Source organism: Lissotriton helveticus, chromosome 7, assembly GCF_964261635.1.
Source record: "Lissotriton helveticus chromosome 7, aLisHel1.1, whole genome shotgun sequence".
Lineage (NCBI taxonomy): Eukaryota > Metazoa > Chordata > Amphibia > Caudata > Salamandridae > Lissotriton > Lissotriton helveticus.
Genome location: NC_136068.1, coordinates 1,486,929,818 through 1,486,954,791, shown reverse-complemented (window position 1 = coordinate 1,486,954,791; position 24,974 = coordinate 1,486,929,818). Strand labels below are relative to the sequence as shown.

At 44.4% G+C, this 24,974-nt stretch overlaps 1 protein-coding gene across 1 annotated transcript in view; it reads right to left on the bottom strand.

The window, feature by feature from the left end:
* The window catches only part of LOC144770408 (sacsin-like), a 263,570-nt gene that overhangs the window by 76,303 nt on the left and 162,293 nt on the right, over positions 1-24,974 (bottom strand). Inside the window, exons 5-6 of the mRNA XM_078654917.1 lie at positions 16,375-16,521; positions 8,027-9,446 (exon numbers count right to left, since the gene is read on the bottom strand). Coding sequence (XP_078511043.1) covers positions 8,027-9,446; positions 16,375-16,521 — 1,567 coding nt within the window. The remainder of the gene's footprint in view (positions 1-8,026; positions 9,447-16,374; positions 16,522-24,974) is intronic.

Here is a 24,974-nt window from a genome sequence, read left to right as displayed (position 1 = left end):
TACATTAATTAAGGACATTGAGTACTTTTTGGGTAACTCACTAAGGATAAAGATAACCCTTACAGCGAGCTTAATTATGTTAGGAGTTGATGCGGAAAATGCTCTAATGCATCCAAATGATGCAATGTTTTTGTTTATGGTGTCTGCTGTTTTTAGACTAATGTTAGCTAGAGCATGGCTAGATAAGAGTCCCCCATCCATGCAAATATGGCTATCAAATCTTATTTCTATACATAATCTAGAAAAACATATATATGCAAGAAAAGGTAGGATGGGGAGAGCTCGAGGTATTAAAATCTGGGGGCCCCTGGAGAATTGGAGAGCAGGAATAGGTTGACATGATTTTGTGCTGACTTTCTGATTCTATGGAAATGTTACTATACTTTACATTGTTGCAATGGCTTCCTTCTTTTTAGTCTATTTTTTATTGTTTGTATTTTTTCCTTTCATATTGTGAGATGAACAAATGTAAGAGAGAAATTTGCATATTCTTTCAAAATGTGTGCTCTGATTTTGAAGTATAAAATAAAAATATATTTAAAATAAAAATAAAAATAGAACACTCTGGGACATTCTGTCATTGAGCTATAGTTGGGCTACATCTGGCTGATATTTGGGCTACATTTGGGCTCTTTTGTCTCTGGTGGCCATCTTGGGAGACTGCATATCAGAATTCTTTTAATGAAATATAAGAGGATTTGAGAAGTCACTCAAAATGTGCCCTAATTTTTCTTTCTTCAGCACTAATCATAATTTCTATGGCAAAATGAACCCCCTCATTTTGTTCCTTTGCAAATTAAATGTTTTAAGTGTTAACACTTTATTCCAATCAAGATGACTTCAGGTGTGCCATACTTTTGTCATAAGTAAGACTGTTAGCGATCTAGTTGTTCTTTAGAACACTCTGGGACATTTTGCCATTGGGCTATAGTTGGGCTACATCTGGCTGATATTTGGGCTACATTTGTTTTTTTTGTCTCTGGTGGCCATCTTTGGGCTACATTGGGCTACATTTGGGCTCTAACATATATATAGCCCAATGTAGCCCAATATATATTTTTTCAAAGTTAATTTTCGTATAAACCACTGGAACACATATCTTGAGACATAGCAAAGGCACATCGGGCTACCAGTCCCTACAATTAAGTTTGGTGGAAAACCATTCAGCCGTTCGGGCTAAAAGTGAGTCAAACCGCCCTATGGAAATTAACATGGGGAAAACACGTTTTGGGACCCCCCTTTTATCTCGGCCCCCGCTTGACGAACCCCCCCCAAACTTTCAGGGAAGGAGCGGAGCGCCGTGAGGCAAAGTTAAGGAAAATTTCAGGAAGATTCCTCAACCGGCGCCAAAGTTATTCCCAATAGAATGTTGCGATTTCCCTATGGAAAACAATCCTAACTATATATACCTACTGGCTATCGCCAGTAGGTAATATATATATATATTCACGGAAAAAAACAGTTTTCAGGGACGTTATAGTTAGTTGGACATTTCACTCGTATAAAACCATAGAAATTCTGCTGTTATAGTTAGTTGAGCTAACTATAACTCACACCCCCGCAATGCACTGCTGATGACGTCACCTATTACATCATTCATGACATGGTCAGTGACATCACTGATGACATCACTGATAGCATCTCAAATGACATCACTGATGACATCATCCAGTGACTGTGTGTTTCTATAAAGTTTAAATATGTATTATATATATGCCAAGGTGTATTGAAGAATGAGTGGGTGTATAAGTGTTTGGATGGAGGAATTAGTAGGTGCGTAACTAACTGTTTAAGTGAGTTATTACATGTGACTTATTGAATGCATGGGTTAGTGATTAAGCTGTGTGAATGTCTGTATCAGTGTGTCTGCTGTTGTATAAGCTGCTCCATGGTTTGTTTAGCAGCTACATGAGTGTCTATATGGGTTATTGATTGGTTGCCAGAGTATTTGTATGGGTGTCTGAGTGTGTCTGTGGGGATTGGGAGGTGTATGACTCTGTGCATACATGTTGATTCACTGGCTGTATGGGTTCAATAGTGCATGTGGAAACAGCTGTATGGGTGGTCAGTGTGTGTATGGGTGTGTTAGTGAGTGAATGGATGTCTCAGTGGTACATGTCCAAGTAACTACATATGTAAAAGGCAGCGTATGTGAGAGTTGGAGTATATCAATTACTAGAGAGTGGCTGTATAGATGAGTTTTTACTTGTATCAGTGATTGTATAAGAGAGTAATTATATGTTTGTTTCTGTTTGAATAAGTGATCTGTTGTGTGTATAAATCTGTAGGTCAGTAAATGGAAGTGTGATTGATTCTTTGTATGAATGACTCGGTGTGTGAGTAACTCCATGAATGATTGGCGCTGTGTGTATGGGCTACAGCAGACTGTGAACCATATTATCAAGAACGGCGATAATATTATCACCGCTTTAGGGGCAGGAAACTGCCGCTAAAGTGGCGATAAGTGGCTTGATAATACGCCCTTGAGAATTCCCATAGAAGCCCATGTTCTGGTGTGAAGGACATCAAACCTGGGCTTCTATGGGAATTCAAAAGGGCATATTATCAAGCCCCTTATCTCCGCTTTTGCAGCAGTTTCCTACCACTAAAGCGGCCATAATGTTATCGCCGTTCTTTAATATATGGCCCTGGGTGTGCAGCGGCTGTTAGACAACTCTGGGCAGTGGAAGTGGATGGGATGCAGCAGCCTGGGTGCGCAGAGCCAAAACAGAGAATTACGCATGTGCAGTTGTATATAGTCTGCAATTACTGTGTTCTGGAGTGGAAGTCGTGCTGCCTGGCGCTCACCTGTTTCTCCTTTATTGTTAATAAATCTTAAACCTTCACTGCGTCCAAATCATCATTACACAGAGCTCCTCTATATTAAATTGCCCCCGGAACCTTTCTTTTATATTTTCACTCTATGTGAGGCACAAGATGGCTGCTAACACTTCCTGGTTTCAAGTGTTAGCAGCCAATCAGAGGACACTTCCTGCTTTGAAAAGTTATCAGCCAATCAGAGGCAAGCTCGTGCTCAGAAATAAGGCACCGGCCAGATATATATATATGTTTTCCCTTTACTATCTCAAAAACGACTGTATGGATATACACCATTTCAACAATACAGCACTTTCTAGACAAAGACCTTCCTTCCTGCCAAATTTGGCGTAATTTCATTCAGCAGTTTGACCTGTAGCCTTGTCTAATGTTTCCTATGAAAAATTCATTGAGAAAACACATTTTTCACCCCCTTTTTCAAAGCCCCCCCCCGACCAATCGCCCCTAAACTTTCAAGATAGGAGCTGATCAAAAATGAGAACGTTTTTGGAAAATTTCGTAAAGAATCGTCAAACGACGCCAAAGTTATAAGCAGATGGAGAGCTCCAGGACGGGGGCCACGCAACCCCCCTCCCAACATGACTGAAGCCCCGAGATTGCTGGGACCCCAGCGGGCCCCCGCAAGCCTACACTATTTTTTTTATGAAATGCCCCGTAACCTAGCCTACCCAGGGACCTCATTAAAATAAAACCCGGGAACCCGGGACCCCAGCGCGAATTGTGCCAATTTTAAAAAAAGTTTAAAATACTTTTTTGGGCCCTGGGGGTCCTTCTGGGACCCCCTCAGCAAGCCTAGGGGGTCAGAGGGTTTCTACCCTGCCCCCTTCCCTTGTTTTATACCTTTGTTTCTCCGTTTTCGACTGACTCGCTTCTACCGAGCCACAAGATGGCTGCCAACACTTCCTGGTTTGGAGTGTTGGCAGCCAATCACAGTGAAGCTCGCGCACGTGACTTAGGCTCCGCCCAGATTTCAAAACTTTTATTTTTCTAATTTCTCAGCAACTACTGAACAGATTTACACCATTTAAAAAAAAAGGTCGCTTTCTGACCCACGGACTACCTTCGTGCCAAATTTGGGGTAATTCTGTTCTGTAGTTTCGGCTGTAGCCTTACACAATGTTTCGTATGGGAAAATACTTTTTTTAACTTTTATTTTTTGAATTTCTCAAAAAATAGTGAACGGATTTACACCATTTCAAAAAAGGTCGCTTTCTGAACCAAGCTCTACCTTTCTGCCAAATTTGGGGTAATTCCATTCAGCAGTTCGGGCTGTAGCTCGTCCCAAAATTTCCTCTGAAAATGAACATGGGGAAAACGTGTTTTGCTTTTTCTTTGTTTATTACAGTAAAAAACATACATCATACGAGGGGGCATCCACTAAGAGATATAGAGAAACCTGGCAAATCAAAAAAAATGTAGAAACAGTGGTAGCAATAGAAATAATAGGAACCAGGAAAGGCAGGGAACCCAAAACATCTTCTGATACTCCATAAGGTCTAATAGCCTATAAATAGTGCTAATGCCTGCCTTACCGGTAAAGCATAGTAGACCTCCCAGTTACAGACCAGGAACCGGCCAATCCTCGCCCCCTAGCCATTGGGGACCAGATATTTTTCCCGCGTTTCTTAACTCCCATACCCTTGCTGTTGTATAGTGCGCTTTCCACATTGTAGATTCCCATTAACAGCCTTAACCAGGACTGAAATGTAGGGGGGTCGTCATTTTTCCATACTCTTGCAATTAACAAACTGGCAACTGTCATAGAAATAAATAAAAAAATCTGAGTGGAGTCTTGACCCTTATGATTATCATATCCGAGAAGCATCATGGATGCACTAATACAAATCTCTCTCCCAAATAGCTGCCTCTAATATGTTTCAATACCCTGTTTGAGAGGCAAACGTTTCTCACATCTAAAAAAAAGTGTATTTAATCTGCAGGGCCCTTCTCCACATCTGTCCTCTTGCGCCATCCATGCAGCTGCTCTGAATATATAATACAGCCTAAATACACTTTTATGATGCCCCTCTCTCAAATTGGAGGAAAGAAGGACCTTCCACCCCAACCAAATAGACATATAAAAATCCACGTCCTCCTCTACTAATTTCCTTGCCCAACTTGATTCTGTCTTCTCCGTGTTATCCAGGGCCTAATACCGAAATAAATTATAAATTTCTCCTATCTTGCAACCAGGCCGAGTTATTACCTCTAACAAAGGGCTCTTCCCCAAGGGGATTCAACCGGCGGCACAAACTTGACTTAATACTCCCCTCACCTGTAAGTACTTAAAGGAAGATTAAGAGCCAGCCTTTACTCCAAATTCCAGCTGTACCTCAGAGAATGAGTGTAACCAATCCTCCTCGTGCACATCACCTATCGTGGTAAGTCCAGCTTGTTGCCATTTCAGCATCTTACTTCACTTTCTTCTTAAATGAGTCTTTTGGATAGCACTAATCTGCGTTGGTTCTTCAGAGGATTCCACCAAATTTTCTACAATATTCACCAAATTCTGTAAAAATGCTCTTCTGCGATAGAAGGGTTGTCCTTGGAGTCTTTGCTTTTCTGCGCACAAATTTGCAGTGTTACATCTATTGGTGTCACAGATGTGGTAAGCTAGTTTATCACCATAGACTAAGCCTTCTTTTGTTTCTCTCGTAGTCCTTGATAAGGTGTGGCTGCAGCCGATTTACTTGTCCAGCCAGCCTCGGACACTGACTACTGGCTCTGACGAATGCAAGCATTTATATCTCTGGAACTTTGTGGCAGAGTAAGCAGTCCAGTACTTGAAGCTAGTCTCATCAGAAATCAATGTAAATTGTTGCACAAAGGTCTGGAAATTGGAAAACCATGAACACACTCAAAATTAGAGGCATAGCCAATGCTAATGCATCTCTAATCAAGTAAAAGAGCATAAATGCTACTTTATACTGATTGGCAGTGACCTACTATGGTTTAGCCAAAACAATGCAAATTACATTGGGCCATGAAGGACTGAAATTTCTGAGGGTCTCCCAAGACTTTTTCAGGTGTTGCAATAGCTGTGGTTGAAAAAGGGGAATTAGGAAGGCCTGACATGGACCCCCTACCTACTGTGTCAGGATTATCTGGGGGAGAAAGTGGGCCCTACTTGAGGTTGAATTCTGTTGTGACTTGTCTTAGTTACTATGCATCCTCCCCAGAGTTCCCAGTCCCTGCTGCTCAGCCAGTGAGTGAGGCCATGGGATGGTTGGAATGTTAAGAGTGTTTGTGCTTGGATGAGTGGACTGTTGGAGGGAGAAGGGCTGAGCAGCTGGATGCTGCTCCTGGTGGGGCTTTAAATGATTTACCTGTAACCTGATCCAAACCTAATAGGCCTACTCCTTTTGTAACCTTCAAGACAGCATCTTTGATTGTAACAAGTTTCTTCTGAAGATGCAGGGAAGGCATGGCTTGGCAGTTCAGGCTGGACTGTTCCCATGAGGCACAGGGTCAGACTGACTTGCATATGGCCATGTCTGAACTGGGGTAGCAGAGTGGGCTAAAGAACGGTGATGGATTAAACCCAGATCTTTTGACTGGGTGTGAGTGTTTGATTGGTTCAGTTGCTACGTCCATCACCACCCCCTTTTTCACCACCCCCTTTTATACCGCTTGGGTCTCAGAAACATCAGCACTGTAACTAGCCCCCAGGCAAACCAGGAAATACTGAAGATTAAATGTACACCTTTCTTTTGGAAAGTAGAGTCCAAGTTGCCAAAGCAAAGAAAAGGGGGAAAACACAGCAAGGTACAAAAGTAGGTTCCAAATTGTCAGACCTATTCCCAAGGGAAGTCAGGAAACAATATAGTCCAGGGCAACAAGGAGGATAAGTGCAGGGATGATGTAGGAGGAAAACTGATGGAACAAATATAGGGGAAAATAGCAAAATCGAGGGAACCGAGATATGATTGTGAACTAAAGCGTAAAGAGAGAGTCGAAACAACTGATGCTGCCAGACGACTCTTCAGCGTCCGCTAACTAGTCACCTGCCCTCTCTGACCTGGAAGACAAGTCTCGGTCCTCAGGTGGCTGGATGCACCGTGAATGAGACCTGACCTTGGAAGTTGTTGACTTCCATGACTGTAGTCTCCACTACCCCATTCTCACTCTTCTCCATGTGCTACACTTCCTGAATCTTATATGTGGTGTTTTATGTCGAAACCTAGTATCTCCTATGTGTGTGTAAGAGAGGCTTGCACAGCTGCCGCCAATGTGGAAGGTGCCCTGGGAACACAAAGGAGGCTTACACTACTGATGCCCAAGCCATTCCTGCTGGGCATATGTAGGGGGTGGGTGGAGCATAAACTGCTGTGGCCTTGCTTTCCCCGTATCTGCCACCCGTCAAATGTATGCCATATTTACCATTTGCCACTAGCAGTATATGATCGTCCTTCCATTTGCTTCCTGCACTACCCCCCTTTATGTCCTGCAGTGCTACAATGTACCCTCACCCTTGCCTGTACATCCTTCTCTCTATCATATTCTCCTTGCACTCTGACAGTACCACTGGCTTTACTTTTTTATAGCGTTAAAATGTGCATCCAGCACAGCATCAGTGCAAGCTTCAATAGTGCAGTTAGGACAGGTGAACACATGATATGCTTCCTTACAGATGAATTAATAATGTACCATTGCACTCACTGCCGAGGGCTATAACAGTTGTTAAATGCCATGAGACTGACGTATAGTCCCGAGCCTCAGGGGAACGCCATTAGCCTTCGTGAGTGCCTTTAACAACTCGTATTGCACGAAGCAGAAGGGCTAAGATGCTATTAAAAATTCCACCAATTGAGGGTAGAATGTTCTAAATTAAAAAAGGAGAATATAAAAACAAACATTGGAATGTTGATTCAGAAGATCTGTACCAGCCATTATGGCCCTAAGCCGCTTCATTGTTGACAATGGAGTTTCCACGTTCCAATGTTCTAATGCACTGTAATCGCTCATTTACTAAATGTGATTTTTTTTTTTGTCGTTGCATCTGTGATCTACATTCCAGTGCAGCACCTCTTGCACTGGTATGATTTCGTTGGTCACTAGTGTGTCAGTGTAGACAATCCAGCAGTGCAGACACAACCTATAAAGAACATCACTACCATATGTATTAGTCAATATCAACTGGGACACGTGCCGTAGGTAAAAGGTGCATTTACAACCTGCAGCCACTTACCTTTGGAATCTGGAGCTCTCGATCAAAGCAAGGCTCTCCTGATCGGTGTCCTGAAACCTGGTGAAGGTTCCATCAGAGAGAGGCAAGAGTTGGAGCCCCAGCATGTCCCTATATTGTTCATCACTGATGACGTACTCCAGGAGGAGCAGCTTTTGACTGTACTGAAGTCTGCTTGAAAGGCCTTGCTTCACGATTTTTCGAATGAACGAAGGGGTGGCAATTTTCACATTTTCTGCAACCAAACGAATAGCCCCAATAACATGTGGAGGCACTTTGACAAGAGGCTCCCCGGCAGAGACCAGGAGTTCTTCTAAGGCATTGAGTATGTTGGAGTCTTCTATGATTGGGAGAAAGATGGCATCAGATGGTATCAGCCACTGTGTATGGTCTGCTATGGGATACAAAACCTCCATATTTAGCAGTTCCTTAGCAATCCTTTCAGTTAGCCGGTGCCACCTCTCTTTGTGTTGAGTCTGACTTGGGTCTGGCCAGATGCCATAGGCTAAGGTAGCTGGGCCACCTGGGGACCTTACAAATGACACAACTGCCTGTACTGCTTGACAGTAGACAAGAGGTAAGACCTTCTCCACCAACAGATGATTCCATTGGGCAGAGTCATTCTGTTGATCTGCCTCCACCCACTTTATGCTCCGTCTGTCATCAGTCAGGTCAAAACTTGCATTGATATGAACAGGGAGCTGAGTCTTGTTCTCTTCTCTATCTGGAAGTGGCAAGAAGCAGCATAGGCGTCCTTCAGAGAAAGTGCAGTCTGCATGTTCTAATGAATAAGCAATACTAATGGTGGGAATGTTGTTCAACCTATTGGCAAGATCATCCAAGTCCTGAAAGCTACCCTTTTTGATTGTGCTACCCACCACAAGCCATCTGCACACCTCATCCATTCTACCCTGGCATTTCAGAGATGTGACCTTCACCTTCAAGGAACTGAGGAGCTTTGATGAAGAAGCATCAATGCTATGAAGTTTTTTGTTGTCCTCAGAAGTGACGCTAGCAGTCATCAGGTCTTTCACTGTGCCATCACGACCAATGCTCTTAAGTGCAACCTGAGTGATGTTCCTCAGAAAAAGAAGATTTATAGTGGCATCTTTCCTAAAGCATTCAAAGAGTTCATGTACCTTTTCTGAGCTGTAGAGATTGTTTGAGATCTTAGAGAAGCTTAGCCTCAGAGGAAAGCGGAAGAGTGTTCCAGTGAAAAATCCAGACTCTATTATGGAGTCCCATTTACCACCACTGATGGCACTTACAGCTTTACGGAACGGAAGAAATTGATCTGTTAAAGCTTTGATGTCAATCTGGTCTTCGTTGTCCTCCAGGTTCCACTTGAAGCCTCCATTATCAAAGGCTGCCCACTGGGGGTCTAGCATACCAAGGTGTTTGCCACTCAGCACAGCAGGTATATCTGTGAATGTAGAGTTAGAGAAATTAGAATTTCAAATCAGAATCATACCATTGTAAAACCTTGTAACAGCCAGGGCCACTTTGGATTAGTACTGGCACAGGTAATAGGGGCAATGCAGTAACTATAGGATGCATTGATGTCAACAGGTCTTTGTAGAACCCCATAGCAGTTATGCCCAGTTTGGAGGAAATTTAAGCAGGCTATCGGACTGGGGTAGGTCATAGAGGCAAAGTAGAAACTTTGGGGCCAGATGCATGAAGAAAACGTTTTGAGATTCCCTAATTGCGAATCCTTGCGATTCGCAATTCGAGAAATCGCAAAAAGGCATGAATGAAAATGTGGTGAACACTTTTGTGATTCCTATGGGATCACAAGTGACCTACCTCATGAATATTAATGAGGTAGGTCGCAATTGGTGGCCTCCTAGGAATCCCAAAAATCACAGAGATGGTGGCCTGCTGGGGTCAGCAGACCACCATGTCTGTGATTGCTTTTAAATAAAGCAATTTTTTTCGACATGCAGTCCATTTTCCTTAAAGGAAAACGGGATGCGTTTCAAAAACAAAAATAAAAAGTTTTCTTTTCATTTTTTAGATCGATCCTACAGTGCTTGCACTGTCAGGCGATCTGTTGCCTTTACTTTCTGGGGCCAGACTCCTCCCAAGCTTTGGATTGGCTGTTGTCAGAGTCATTCAAACAGGATGGCCTGCAAACGGCTAATGGTTGGTACATGCCCAACCTCTTTTCACAAGTTAACTCCCATGGAGTATTGCCTCGTGAATCCGCAGGGACGTGCACTCTGGTTGTTTTCTTTTGTTTGAATTAGATTATGCTTGTCTCTGTGCTGTCTTTGCCCACCCCCACCAATCCTCCTTATCTCCCTGTCCCGTCTTTGCCTGCCCCCCCCCCACTCCTCCTTGTCTCTCTGCCCCTTCTTTGTACGCCCTCACCACTCCTCCGAGATTGCTGTTTTTTGTTGTTGGTCTAATTGAATATAGCTGGGCATGGGGAGATTAAATAATTTGCCAGGATTCATAAAATGTTGAACCTACGCCAAGGCTCGAACACGGATCCCCCGCTCTCCAGTCGGTCGTTCTGATTGCTGTGCCACCCACTAATTTTCTAAATAGAGCAAGCACTTTTTCAGATGCTCATGTTTAGTCATTCCTGTCTCAGTGAAGCACCCGTTTCATGAGCGCTATGCTTTATGTACTTGTTTAACCTTCCATTGAACTGACACTGATCCATGAGAGGGTGGATGAGCTATAATCATTGTAAGACAAACACTCCAAATGTATTAATAAACAGCAACAGCCAGAATGACTTCTGTAGACGGATGGACGCCACTCTCCTGCAAAGGAAATTGTTTCCTTTTTGGAACGCCCACGACTTCGGAGTTTCCAGTGATCGTTTACAGATATTGGCAAGAAGACAGCCTTCTGCCCTCCTAGGGGGAGGTGTGAATGACTCTAAAGGAGAAGAAAAGGCCTGCCATTGGAAGAGGTGTTACCTCTCCCTCCCAGGAAGGCCAAAAGGCGAGCTTCAAAAGGGATACCTCCTGTGAAGGAAAAATGCTATTTTGTTCTGGATAGACAGGTTTACATTGGGGACAGAGATGGGGAAACAGTGGACAAACCAGTTTTCCTGTGGGTGTGTAGCCCCAGGTAGGTACACTTCTAGGATGGGCTACCAAGCTCCACACACCAAGAGAAGGTTTCTGCCATTGAGGGAGTAGGCAGAATATTGCATTATGGGATAGCTAGATGCAATACTTTGCAGGAAGTCGTCATCAGGCGGTAGGGGACTTTGTAGCCCACTGACTAGTAGTCACTGCATCCCAAAGGGTAAAGTTTGCACATAAAAGTGGCACCCCTGACACCCAGAACTTAGATCACGTCTGCACTGGTCAGAGGACCGAAAAAGGACTGACCTGTGGTCTCCTGGATCTAGCAAAGAGAGGTTGCACCAAGACTGGACTGCATGTGCTGATTCTTGGCTAGCAAAGAGAGGACTGTGCATGTGGTGGCCTGCTCAAGGAAAAGTCATCCTCGAGCCCCTGACAGAAAAAGCAACTCCAAGAGTCAGTTGGTTGACTGCCTGTTACAGCTACATGGCCACGAAAGCTGAAGAAGCCACCCTGGTGAGTAGGTAACCGCTATTGCTGGCCTTCGCCGTTAATTGCCAAAGCACAGCCTAGAAGACTGAGTCCTGCCCTTCAACGGTTGCACCTGGGTCTGCTGGACTCATCTGAGTCATCCAACTCCGACTGCTGGAGTCGTCGGAGTGCACTTTGGTCACCCAAGATGCACACCAGCCTTAGTTAAAGGGAGCCGCTGGTTTCGCTGTAACCGGAAACCAGTAGACCAATGGTAACTGGTTTTTGGCTGCACTTTAACCGAACTTCAAAAGACATCAGCCACTGTGATAAAAGTCACCCCACCATGTTCATGGACTGAGTGTTGGTCCCACGAAGACCCCCGTCATCGTATCAGCTAAGATTTTGCAAACAAGCCTGACTGGACCTAAGACAGATTTGTGAGCTTATTGCATGGTGAGGTCCCACAACCACGCCATATAATAAACTGCTTTCCTCACAGTGAGAATTGGACCTTTTATATTTTAATGCTATGTTGATTTTCATATTGTGTTTTGGGTTGCAAAGAAGGTGAGGCAGTTGTTATGTCTCCACTAAGAGCAGTAGAGGCATTTATTTATGCGTGTTAAATGTAATTTATCATACAGCACACCCACTTTCAACTTCACCCCAAATATATGTAAGTGACACAGACATTTCTTCAACCTTCATCTTTAAAACAATTTGTACTAGAGGACACGCTTTTGAGTTTCTGTTTAAATAAATCACTTTTAAGCTCTGCACAGAGCTTGCACAAACCTATATTGTAATATCTCAGCTACAAAGATTATCAGTTACTGTAATATGACTATGTTATATTTTGACTTAAATGATTTGTAATAACCTATATTTTACTGAGTTAATCATGGTCTTGTTTTATAGGATAATATGATCTTAAATTATCTATTTGTTAATGAGATGGATGATTTTAAATGATCCATGTATGTTTAACAATGACTGATAAAGAGGAGATACAAAGGAAATGGTACTAATGTGTTCCAACTGAGTGCCTTCTTTGCTATGGACCTCAAACATGTATCCACTCCATTGCATTTCAAAAGAATTTTCATATTGGTTCAAGAGAAAAAAAATGGTGATGCCAAATACAATAAAGGACATCCCACCTATAAATATACTGCAAAAAATCCACTTTACAATACATTTGTAAGTTAGAATCAGTGCAAAATTATAAAAAACACATACAGAAATTTGAAAGCTATAACCTAAAGAAAATGATGAGCCACAAAGCACGGAAATGGGATTAAAAATTAGTACCATTGAGTTGGATAAAAAAAAACATCTGTTTTTCAGCGCTAAGGTACCCTTCTGTATGATCATGTCATGTTATGTTATAATAATATACTTGTACACCTATCTAGAAGGATCTGCTCCACTTAAAACCACAAAAAGTAGAACAAGACCAATCACTAGCACTCATCAGAGTTATAGAAGCTACAGTTAAGTGCGAGGAAAGCAAAGAAAATTTGGTGGACAGATATTAATGACAATGTCTTAACTATTCTGAAAGCAAAATGAAAACATTAGAAGAAGACCCCTTACAGAATCAAAAAAGAATGCATATCAGACAAAATTAGTGAAGCTAAGATCTGCTGTAAAGAATTATTTAAGACTTTGGACAAAATATCTTATTCTCTTCCTATAGGGAAAAATGTAGTCACCTACTGGGTGATATAACGTGATTCAAGACGGTTTTCAATAAAACAAATACTTAAAATTAGAGCTGCAGTTCCCTACTATAAGATTTGATTCCGAATACGATCAAAGAGGGGTATATGTTGGTGGCAAAGGCCCATACACCAACTACCGCTCTCACTCATCCAACATTCCACAACATCTTCACCCACCAACATTCCACACCAAACTCACACTGGCTGAGCAGCAAGTGTAACAGAAACCTTTTGTTTGTAAGATATTTCTATTGAGTAAACTATAAAATTATTAACATCCCTCAATTCTCCATCCTGCTCAGAAGACCCTTGCCGTATGTACCAAGATAGTAAAAAAAGGCAGTGAGGCTTTTGTGCCATTCATCAGAGATAGTACATGTAGCTGATTTAAATCTGGTATCATTCCAGATGGACAGATATTAATGACAATGTCTTAACTATTCTGAAAGCAAAATGAAAACATTAGAAGAAGACCCCTTACAGAATCAAAAAAGAATGCATATCAGACAAAATTAGTGAAGCTAAGATCTGCTGTAAAGAATTATTTAAGACTTTGGACAAAATATCTTATTCTCTTCCTATAGGGAAAAATGTAGTCACCTACTGGGTGATATAACGTGATTCAAGACGGTTTTCAATAAAACAAATACTTAAAATTAGAGCTGCAGTTCCCTACTATAAGATTTGATTCCGAATACGATCAAAGAGGGGTATATGTTGGTGGCAAAGGCCCATACACCAACTACCGCTCTCACTCATCCAACATTCCACAACATCTTCACCCACCAACATTCCACACCAAACTCACACTGGCTGAGCAGCAAGTGTAACAGAAACCTTTTGTTTGTAAGATATTTCTATTGAGTAAACTATAAAATTATTAACATCCCTCAATTCTCCATCCTGCTCAGAAGACCCTTGCCGTATGTACCAAGATAGTAAAAAAAGGCAGTGAGGCTTTTGTGCCATTCATCAGAGATAGTACATGTAGCTGATTTAAATCTGGTATCATTCCAGAGGTGACCAAGGTGGCTTTGGTGACCCTTTTGATATAAAATAAACTCTTCGATCCAAATAACCTATTGTCCCATTTCCAATATCTTGGGAGTGTTGAAAGGGTGTAATGTCAGAATATTGTAATAAAAATATTAGGTGACATAAATCTCGTGTCATAAATATTATGTTAAAAAAATCACCCCATTGGACTATAAATAATATAAGATCACATGCAATAGGACAATATTCTGTAAACGATACTTAGAACACAATATGCATGCCAAACAATATTTCAGACTACAGTTTTCTGACATATAGCTTTTAAAATAGTGGCCAGCAACTGTTACCATGCAAATGTGGGGTTGTGTATGGAAACCAACAATATTTGGGGTGCCAGACAGTCAGGTTTCTGCCCAGTTAGGGGTATGCAGTCTGCATTGCTGGAGTCCAAATTAGCATTTTGAGGATTATGAATACTAAGTACCATGCTTTTCTCTTGCTACTCAATTTGTTGGCAGGGTACAATACCCTTATCATGGCATCTTGTACCAAAGGAGTAGACAAATCCTAGTGTGTCATACATGGCATGCAAAGTCTAGAGAATGTTCTCCTAATTTCAGGGTCTGGCTGATTGATGTAGGAGAGAAAGCAGACATCCTACTTTGGAGTATGATATACCACAAGTGTCTTGCCTTTCATCACTGTTATTTAATCTGCATTTCTAACCCCTTCACAATGTTCTGCGAGAAAATGGAATTGAGTTTCAAAGCTACACTCATGACAACCCATCGCTCCCATTAATTGAGTAGCAGAGGTGTTTCTGTAGATCCAACTTTGGACTGGCCAACACTAATTGGTTTAGTCTAAAACTAGCAAAAAGATAATATATACTTGCTGGAACACACTTTTTGTGGCCAAAGGAAGGAAGTGTAACACAAAACGAAACTCACAAATCCCAGTTAATGACCAGTAAAACAATGGGGTTAAAGTTTGATTCTATGGTGACTATGGATACATATGTGAATAACAACACCTCCTCTTCAAAGTTTCAACTTAAAATATTAAGGAAGATGTGGAGTGTCATTTTGCAGTTTTGCTTAATGATAAATCTGACTCATTTGGAGGTGGGAAATATGTGATCTGTGGCCAGTTCGCCGATCTGCCTAGCAGAGATCTCTAAGGATGCTCCTCCATCTGCCCAAATACCACCCCACCTCAGAGGTCATCAGGCAGTTACACTGGCTCCCTGTTCGGAGGCGGATAGATTTTAAAGCACTCTGCCTGGTCCACAAGTCCTTAGCTGGGGTGGGAGCATTAGATCTGCAACACCTATTCACGAGGTACATGCCAATCCGACCCCTGAGGTCTGCCTCTCAGGGGCTGGCGATGGTCTCTAAGTTCAATAGACAACGCTGGGGTGGGAAGGGCTTCTCCCTCCTGGCCGCGAGAGTCTGGAATTCACTGCCCTTGCACCTGAGAAAAATCTCCAATCACATGAGGTTCAGGAAGGGGGTTAAGACCTGGCTTTTTACGCGATAGGACACTGGCCGGCACACACTCCGTTACCCTGCACAGCGCCAAGACGCCTCGGCATTAGTGCACTTTAAAAATACCTTCACTCACTCACTAAGTGTAGCAGACAGTCCTCCATCCAAAGAGCAGTGGAAATGCCACCCCCCCCCCCCGCACCCCTGAACTGCCTAACTGGATGGCTCCTCACCAGAGTCTGAGTCCTCTGGTTCCTTGTGTCTGAGCAACACTCCTAAATACTTGGCCCAACAATTCTAACCTTATATTCCATTCAGAAGACTGAGATCTTTCTAGCTCAAAGCAACTGTAAATACTCGTTGTGATAAAAAAGCAGGTGGAGGAGCATTCCCAGCGATATCAGTTAAAATGAGCTACCTGAGAACCCTAGAAGCGCTGAAGAGCTGATGCATTCAGAAAGGACTTATAAACTTTAAAAAAATCTTTGACTACTTAGGCAATCCAGCGGTCAGGTGTCATTTGTTGACTGTTTAGAGCTCTACAGGCTTACAAAATGACTGGCCGATTGATGGGGGCACATCCAGGTTGTGATTGACCAGGGAAGCATAGTAAAATGCCTTACCTGTTATATGGTAGACTGAGCTGAACCCCAGTCCAAATCGCCCCACGGTGTTAGGGTCCTTGAGTTTAAGACTTTTGCCTGTGTTCTGGATGCCCTCCCAGTCGCCTTCTGAGAAGGTGGCATTGTTATAGGCCAACAAAGCAGGACCTGGAGTAGATAAAAAGAGAAAATAAACAAAGGAACCACCAAATTCTCCTTTCACAACCTATGCCCTAAAGATAATGATTATTGAGACATAATCATGTGTTGACCCACAATTGCCCCTGAGGTATGCTGCCTGAAATCAGGGTACTTCATGCAGTCTTAACATAATCTCTGAATTTAGGGTGTATTTATGTATCAATGTCTATGCAATCTGAGAACATATTTGTTGGACAACGAGGCAGCATCTGTGAGGCCTGCACAAATAACATGACACATTTGTCCTTCACTGGGAACCAAACACCCTAGGGCAGCACCTGACTCTCAGAGGGTAGCGTTGCAGAGCAGTCTGAGGCTTACCCAAGGGAGGTGGTGTGGGCTAGTAATCGCCATTTGCAGGTGCGCAAAAATAACACTCAATAATTGATTGTCCAGTCTGTACTTTGCTTTATAAAAGTATGAGTACATTTATTAAACACACACATCACTCAATACTATACACCAATTTACAAATATACATAAGCTGTTGGAATTACTTTGTGACATTGCATAACATCTCCACCCCTCCCGCAGGGGGGGTGGGGTCTAGTACCACCACTCCCATGTATGCACATCATCTTGCCCCCAATGCAATTAGTTGAACCTATCCTGGAGCGAGGGCCCTGCACACTGGCACCATCCCAGTGGCGTCCCCCTCCCATTACCTCAAAAAGCATTAAACAGGGATACACCTGCATTGGTGACACATGACCCTGACCAAGCATCTCCTACTGACCCTAAAGTATACACCTCTACATCTTAAGGGCTAACAGTCTGGGGTCTTCACCTAAGCGCAGCTGCAAGACTACATGTTTATGCAGACTTTAGAATGACAGTACTCAGCACATTTGGATATCATTAAAAATGCATTGCAATTACAGCCCCAAAAGGCATCACAGATGATCACAGGATTAAGTTGTAAATACCGTCAGATACCCTAGCAGGAGTGTCTAGCCACTTAAATCCACTTTGCTTGTGACATCACCTTACACCAGTACTTCACATTGAACATCAGTCCCTCTAAAAGAAATAACCATTAATAAATGCATTTCAGTGCAATTATGCCATTTCACCTCCAGGGGATGCCCTTCTCGAGACATCTCCAACTCAGCCCTTCAATCTTTGATGCACTTCTCAATGAACCCCCAGCTGTAGAACAAAAGTTCCAGCCTAGGAGGTGATGCAATCTTCGCTGAGAGTTGAGGGGTTATTCTTTTTAAATCCTCAAGAAACTTAGGGTGGGGCTTAGCTTTGTGCTGGGGGTGAGACTGCGCTGCTCCAGCAGCTCCCCCCAGCAACCTTTTCACACTCAAGGGTGCCCCTTCCTCTGGGGGCCACCAAAACGCCAAAAACAATCCATTCCTCATGACTTGCAAGGCATCATGGGGCGCTTCAAGCTCCTGCTGCTTTCTGGGGCCTCAGTGGGGGGCCCGGTCCCACCCGGACCCCTGGGTAAGGGTATGCGACGCGGGGAGCCCAAACCCGGCCGTTTCGTGCTTTGGTCGGGGGCCCAGTCCCACCCGGGCCCCTGACTCCTCCTTCCTTGTTCGGGGCACCGGTCCCACCCCCGCAGGCTCTCCACATTGGAGGGCAGTCCCCGGGACCTGACCCACCCCGGGGTCCTTTCCTGGACCAGCGCCGGAGCCTCTCGCACTTCGCCGTCAGGGGGCCACAGGTCCAAGGTCGCTCACCTTCTGGGGACCATATCTCAGCCCCTGGAGGTCCGATCTGCCCCATTTTTGCATCTTCTTGCTCCTTGCGCCCCCCCCCAGCCACTGGGAACACTCTCCTTCACTCTCTGGGTCTCCAAGAGGGGGCATTCTGCAGGGAGCGGTCTGCACTGGCTCCCTTCGCCAGCCTTTCACCTGGCTCTCCTCCTGCGCCTCTCTTCTCCCTGCGCAGAGGCCCCTGCTTCAGCGCACCGGTCCAGGGTGCTTCTTCTGGTGCTGTTAGGGGCCTGGGTGACAGTCAGGGGGTCTCTCCTTCCAACTGCCCATTGCCAGGCTCCAGCATCTTCTACCTCAGCAGACCACACCCCAGAGAGAGCTTCTCTTCCTGTGCAAGTACTTTTTAAAAGTTGAGTAGGGGGCTGGCAGAAAGTCTCTGTGGGTCCTATCAAACAGCAACACATCACTTCCCTGCCCCTGCTCCCTCCTTCTTGTCCAGCCTCTGGGTTTGTTAAAAATGGAGTCGTCCAGTGTCTCTGGCCACATGGCCTCTGAAACCCAACTCTTTCCTTCTTGGTGCAGCCTGTTGCCTGGCACCCAGTGATAGCTGCTGATGGATGAGCCTGTAGCCCCACCCATCTTCTTCTTTGTGGAGAGGAGGCCCTAGCTTGTGGAAGAAAGGTTATCAATCCATCCAGCTGAGGTCAACCCTCAGCCTGGGTCTGGTCATGGCTGGCTCAGAGAAATATGACAGTTCTGTATGACCCAAAAGCAGTACAAATATGAATTTGGACTCTGCAGAATATTTATTTTCACCTAATCTACAATGGACTTTAGTGCATGTCTGGAATCTGTAGGCTTTGTGGAAGTCATTTTAGCCATGGGACCCACATCCACATAGGGGAATAATGAAGTGAAAACACAGTAAAACGCACTGACTTTCCCTGGCATGTTCCTTCCCAGGGTATGAAGCCTATTCCATGTCACCACCCAATTCTGCATAAGTCCTGCCACACCATTCACTCTGTAGCTGCTCCTGGACTGCGCACACTAGAAATCTCCCCTGCGCAGCTCTTACAAGTCTGCACACGCATGTACACCCATGTCTGCATGTAACCAGCACGGTGTCCCATACTCCAGCTGCTGCGCAGCGGCCTAGTCAAGCCAGGCGGACACCAGTAAAATCTCCATGCAGTCTCCTTCATTATGATTTCACTGTGGATGAGTTCCAGATTATGAGGCTCTCCCACAGTAAAAGCTCCATAATTAGGGGCTCAAAAAGCGAAAATTCCGGGCAGCCCTAGTGTCAGAACCACCTTCTAACAATATTGCATCATGATTAATGCAAGACATGGTGCACAGCGTGTGACTATGGAGCACATCTAGACAACCTGGTCCCGATTGTAAATCAGGAGGAACAAAATTTTTACAGAAACATATCTCTGCCTGGTTCAGAGTGGGTAGGGTTTCAACACCAGTTTTTTTCTTGGTGGGGCAGAACCACACCTGATTTTTCCGGCTGACAATCCCAGCTGGAAAAATCGCATGAGGCTTCGGCTGCAGCAGGAGCCTAGCTTCATTTTCCAATTTTTCTTTTACAAGGAGGAGCACTCCCCCGTCCACAAAAACACATTCCGCTTCCTACCCATACTCCTCCCCTTACATCCCAACCTACCAGTCGCTATTTACATTTCCCACCTGCTTTGAATAGACGGCTAATGTATGTGTTAAAACACATGGAATTTGGAATTCTGCCCGGTGTTATGACTGGAAAAGTTGGTCCTGCATGGTAATTCCACATTCTATGTGGTTTTCCTCACAATTACACAGTACTGGTGGGGACGTCATGGCAGCTATAACATTCCAGCCTATTTTACCGCTACCGCAGTACCTTGCCACTTGTAATAAGGCCCCTTGTGTTCCGGCAGTGTTGTGCCATCACAAAGAACATCCGGTGTGAAGAAACTGAGTTATCACAAGTTAGGATGCTTTGTTTGTGAATAATGTAGTGTGATCTGGTGATTGTGCAGCACCTTGGATCCAGGCATAGTGTCTAAAAATCACTTCATTAAAGGGCAGGGCGTCTGCTTTGTAGATAATATGCTTCCGTAATTTTCGGCACTTACTGTAGATGGAATGTATTTGCTGGGCAACTTTTGCATTTGCCTTAAGGAGGAAAATCTTCCCAACAGTTGTACGAATGTCATTGTGAATTCACACAGCTACAGACATCAGCTTTATATGTACTAAGCCGCCCAAAGAATGTTTCAGGTGTGCAGTGGGTTATTACTGTAGCATGGCAAACACTGACTAAGTAACAGTCGCAAATAGGCATTGCTGCACAAATTGTAGTGAATCACATCCAGGTCATTTGCAAGAAAACATTTAAACACGGTGTTTTAAATTGTAATTGTGTAGTCTTGCACCGAGCGGAAACCAGATGCAAACACAATTGCAGCTGTGGACCACAATGGCTGCAGCACGGAGGCAGGGTTTATGTTGTTGATAAATGGCGTCCTCTGGTGTCAGCTGAAGAGGCTGAGGGGAGTGACAGGAGTGGGAGCGTGGGAGGGAGTGAGAAGAGGAGGAAAGGAGAAAGGATATTAGGGACCAAGATCAGGCATAGATTTTCAAAGATAGGCTTTCCCAGACATACTCTTTTTGATGTGATAAAACACGGTACCCAGCCAGCCCTTCTGGCTTCTTCACGCGCAGGCCTAACTTTCATTGCATTTCCTATCATTCATTCATTGCAAGCTATCAGTGCACTGTTGGCATGGCAGGACTGGCCTCACAAAGTGCCGCGCTGCATCTAGCGCTTTCCCGCTAACATGCTGTCCAAGCCCAGGACACATCTGTGTTTTTCACTCACAGGAAGAGAAGAGCAAGCTTGAGGATCATGGGAAGAGTTTTCCATGCAATTGCCTCAGTTCTAACTCTACCATCTACTAATGACGCCATGCGCAGCACTTTGTCCACCTTCATGGACTGCATGTGTGCAGAAAATGGAGGAGACGACATCATCCGAATAGGCAATCCATGTATAATGCCAAACATGACCTAGTTGCTAGATTCACAGGGAGTGGACATGACCCTTACATCTTCTGAAACAGTGGCGTCCATGACGCAGCATATGCATGGGTCCATGTTAATTAACCAATTAGCGCGCTTCATCTTTAAATGACCTTGTACACTGGGGAGTCAAGGAGCTAATAATATCCCGGGTTCTCAATTCAGAAGTGTTAATTGTGCGGTACTGCTGATAGTCATGACGTCATTTTTGAAGGTTATTGCTACCTCTCTCAACAATAGGAGATACTGCGGTGCTTAATGCATAGGTACATGAGCATTACCTCTGCACCACAGCTAGTGCTTAATTTGCAAAAGAATAAGTGGTGGTCCTAAAGTTTTACCTCATGCCTCTTTAATCTGTCCCCACACCATATCTGTCTCCTTAGTTCACCCTGGGTGGTTATTTTTCTCACCGCATTCTCCCCTTGCCATTGTTTTCCCATCTTTCTTTTCCTTCTTCTTTCTTCCTTTTGTGTTTTTCTATCTCTTGCTCTTATCAAAGTCTGTTGAAGAAAATAAGTGCCGGTCCTAAAAAATACACCAGTTTAAATTAAGCACTGATCCGCCCCCAAGAAGTAAAGGGGAGCAGGGTACTAAAGTGACCAGCATTCCACAAAAGCTACTGTTCAAGAGACATCTGGAATACTGAAGTCATGTTTCAGATAGTTACACAAATCAGGCACCATTGCATGGCCCTGTCATGCGCTTTGAAATCATGCTACACGCGCTCTGTTGTGCAATGTATCCAAGTGTCTTCATTGGAAGGGGTTGGGGACTCAGATGATAAAGAGGGGGCTTTTTTTTTTGGACGGCGGACACTTGGGGGCCCGTGCTGCAGTCTCCCTGAGCGCCGCTTCCTCCACCACGCGGCAGGAGACTACAGGACCCAGGAGGCTCGGCGGTGACACGCCCACCGGCAAGCGCGCCCGGAGGCGCTGAAAAGGGAGAGGGGAGCCCTGACAAGCGGGGGCTTTTCTTTTTGGACGGCGGACACTTGGGGGCCCGTGCTGCAGTCTCCCTGAGCGCCGCTTCCTCCACCACGTGGCAGGAGACTACAGGACCCAGGAGGCTCGGCGGTGACACGCCCACCGGCAAGCGCGCCCGGAGGCGCTGAAAAGGGAGAGGGGAGCCCTGACAAGCGGGGGCTTTTCTTTTTGGACGGCGGACACTTGGGGGCCCGTGCTGCAGTCTCCCTGAGCGCCGCTTCCTCCACCACGCGGCAGGAGACTACAGGACCCAGGAGGCTCGGCGGTGACACGCCCACCGGCAAGCGCGCCCGGAGGCGCTGAAAAGGGAGAGGGGAACCCCGCCTCGCGGGACGCGCGCGGGCGTCGCCGGGCTGAGCCCGGGCAGAGGGCGGGCCGTCTGTGGCCGTCCGGGGACGACCAGGGACGGGACGGGCCACCTCCCTTGGCACCACGAGTGAGTACGCCTAAACTGTGCAATTCGGAGTTAACCCCATTGTTTTTAAATAGGCTTATTGTCTCCTCTGAACTACCACCAATTATGTCTATCCAATCCACCCTACCAGATAACTACTTATTGAAAGTGGTTAATAGAATCAATACGGACAGAAGGAAATCGCTAGGGAAAAGTCCCATGCAAAAAACGACAATGGATTTGCCCCTTGATCTTAATACTGATGCTACCAACACGCCTATTGTCACTGTGGCCACTATTACCACTATTACAGCAACCGAGTCTGATATCACTATCATTAATGCTGAGTCCATTGAGCCATCTGATAGTGTGACGGTATCGGAAGTTGACCAGAATGAGACCTATGAAGGTACCCCTAGACAGTCCATCAGGGCCACTAGACTTATGAGAGCGTGTAGGAAAACTGCTCCAAAGCGGGGAAATCATCATCCTGGCAGGAAAAATAAAAAGGACAATATCGACAAGGAGAACATTGAGAATATAGGGGATTTAATGAAAGAAAGTTGTGTTACTATTAAGTCAGATCAAATAGAATTGTTGGCGAACATTATTGATGATAGACTTAAAATGATTGTTGAGCCATTGATATCCAAGAATGAGGGTCTGTGTGCAGAAGTTCTGAGATTGCGAGATATGGTGGACAAGCAGTCTGTCACTTTGGATAAAGCCCTGTTAATTAACAATGATTCAACGCGCCCAATCACAATATCTACACAGGAAAGGGCGCAACTATGTGATACAAATAGTTCTCATGCTATTGCTACTACTAGTGAGCAACTACCCAAAGAGTTACCTGCATTAACAAGCCCATTAGTTCAGGGCATGGGTCAACCATCTCAGTTGCAGGGAGCAGGGTCAACTAGTGTAGCCAAGGCTATTCCAAACCAGACGATTAGACCATCGTCTTCTATAAGTAGGGTGAAAACTGTTCGGGGGCCAGTACCGTCAGCTACCCCAACTGCTACCCCAACTGCTACAGGGGGGACAAACAGGGCACCAGTGAGGATTAGCAAGCGCCCGGTTGAACTTCCCCCCGATTGGGTACCCTATGTTGTAGTATTAACGAATGTTCCGTCCGTAACTCAGGCCCAATTTACCCAGGAGTCGGTGGAATCACAAAAAAATAAGGCGATCTCCTGCTACACCGACATTTACACACACATAGGTAACACAAGAAAGACCTGTGTGGGTGACTGCGTGATTATTAATTTTAAACATCCGCAACACGTTGCAACGGTCCTACTTAGAGCGGCCTCAATCACGCAGTCCGAGACAGATGTCGTTGCTAGGCCATTGGGATATTTTTATAATCATCTCAATAGGTCTACATTTGTAAATAACGGGGAGGGCTTACAGATCTTTAACAATCGCCAACCCACTGTAAATAGACTCGGGTTACCTATGTTCGGTTTTGGACCCCAGGAGGGCTCACCTACTACACCGATGTATATGGTGAACTCGGTGCCAGGTGGGAATAGATTTGCAACACATGCCCCTAATTTCCCTCCTGCCCATGAAAGTACCCTGTCACTAGTTAATGGGATGTTTTACCAAGTTCCAATCCAAAATAGATACCAGTCGCTAAGTTGTTTGGATCAAAACGACTGACATAAGATTAACCCAGCACATGGGAGCGGTGATACTGGAGGACAATCTATTTCTATTTCTGTAAATGAATTGGATAATTATGCGATTGTGGATTGTATGACTATAGGGGGAGTGGAGGAGAATTCTAATCACATAGAGCTTTTTAATCCAGATGTTAACATGTCCGTAACTGTTGACGAAATGCCTAACGTCAATCATGATAGGGACAGGAAAACCTACTATAGCGCTAGCTGGAATATTGCAGAGGTGACGGCCAAGGTAGAAATGCTGGGATGGAAGGATTTTATTGATTTATTCAACATCATTTGCCTACAAGAAACTTGGTGTAATAATTTCAAGGGCAATGATGGTTTTGTAACCTTCGAGCTTTCCGCCATGGCTTCACCACATGGCAGATCCAAAGGAGGGCTGCTAGTACTGATTTCAGTCAAATTGCCAGTTTTAGTGAAGAAGTATGTAAAAGTAGGGGTTCACTCACAAATCCTATGGCTATCACAAGAAGGGGGTAGAAATATACTTTTGATTAATTTCTACAATAACATATTTGATGGTACTAGGCATGTAGTCATTAATGAGTTAGATAAAGCTGTTTGTAATGTTGTGCAAAATTTTAATGGTGTTTTTGAATTTATT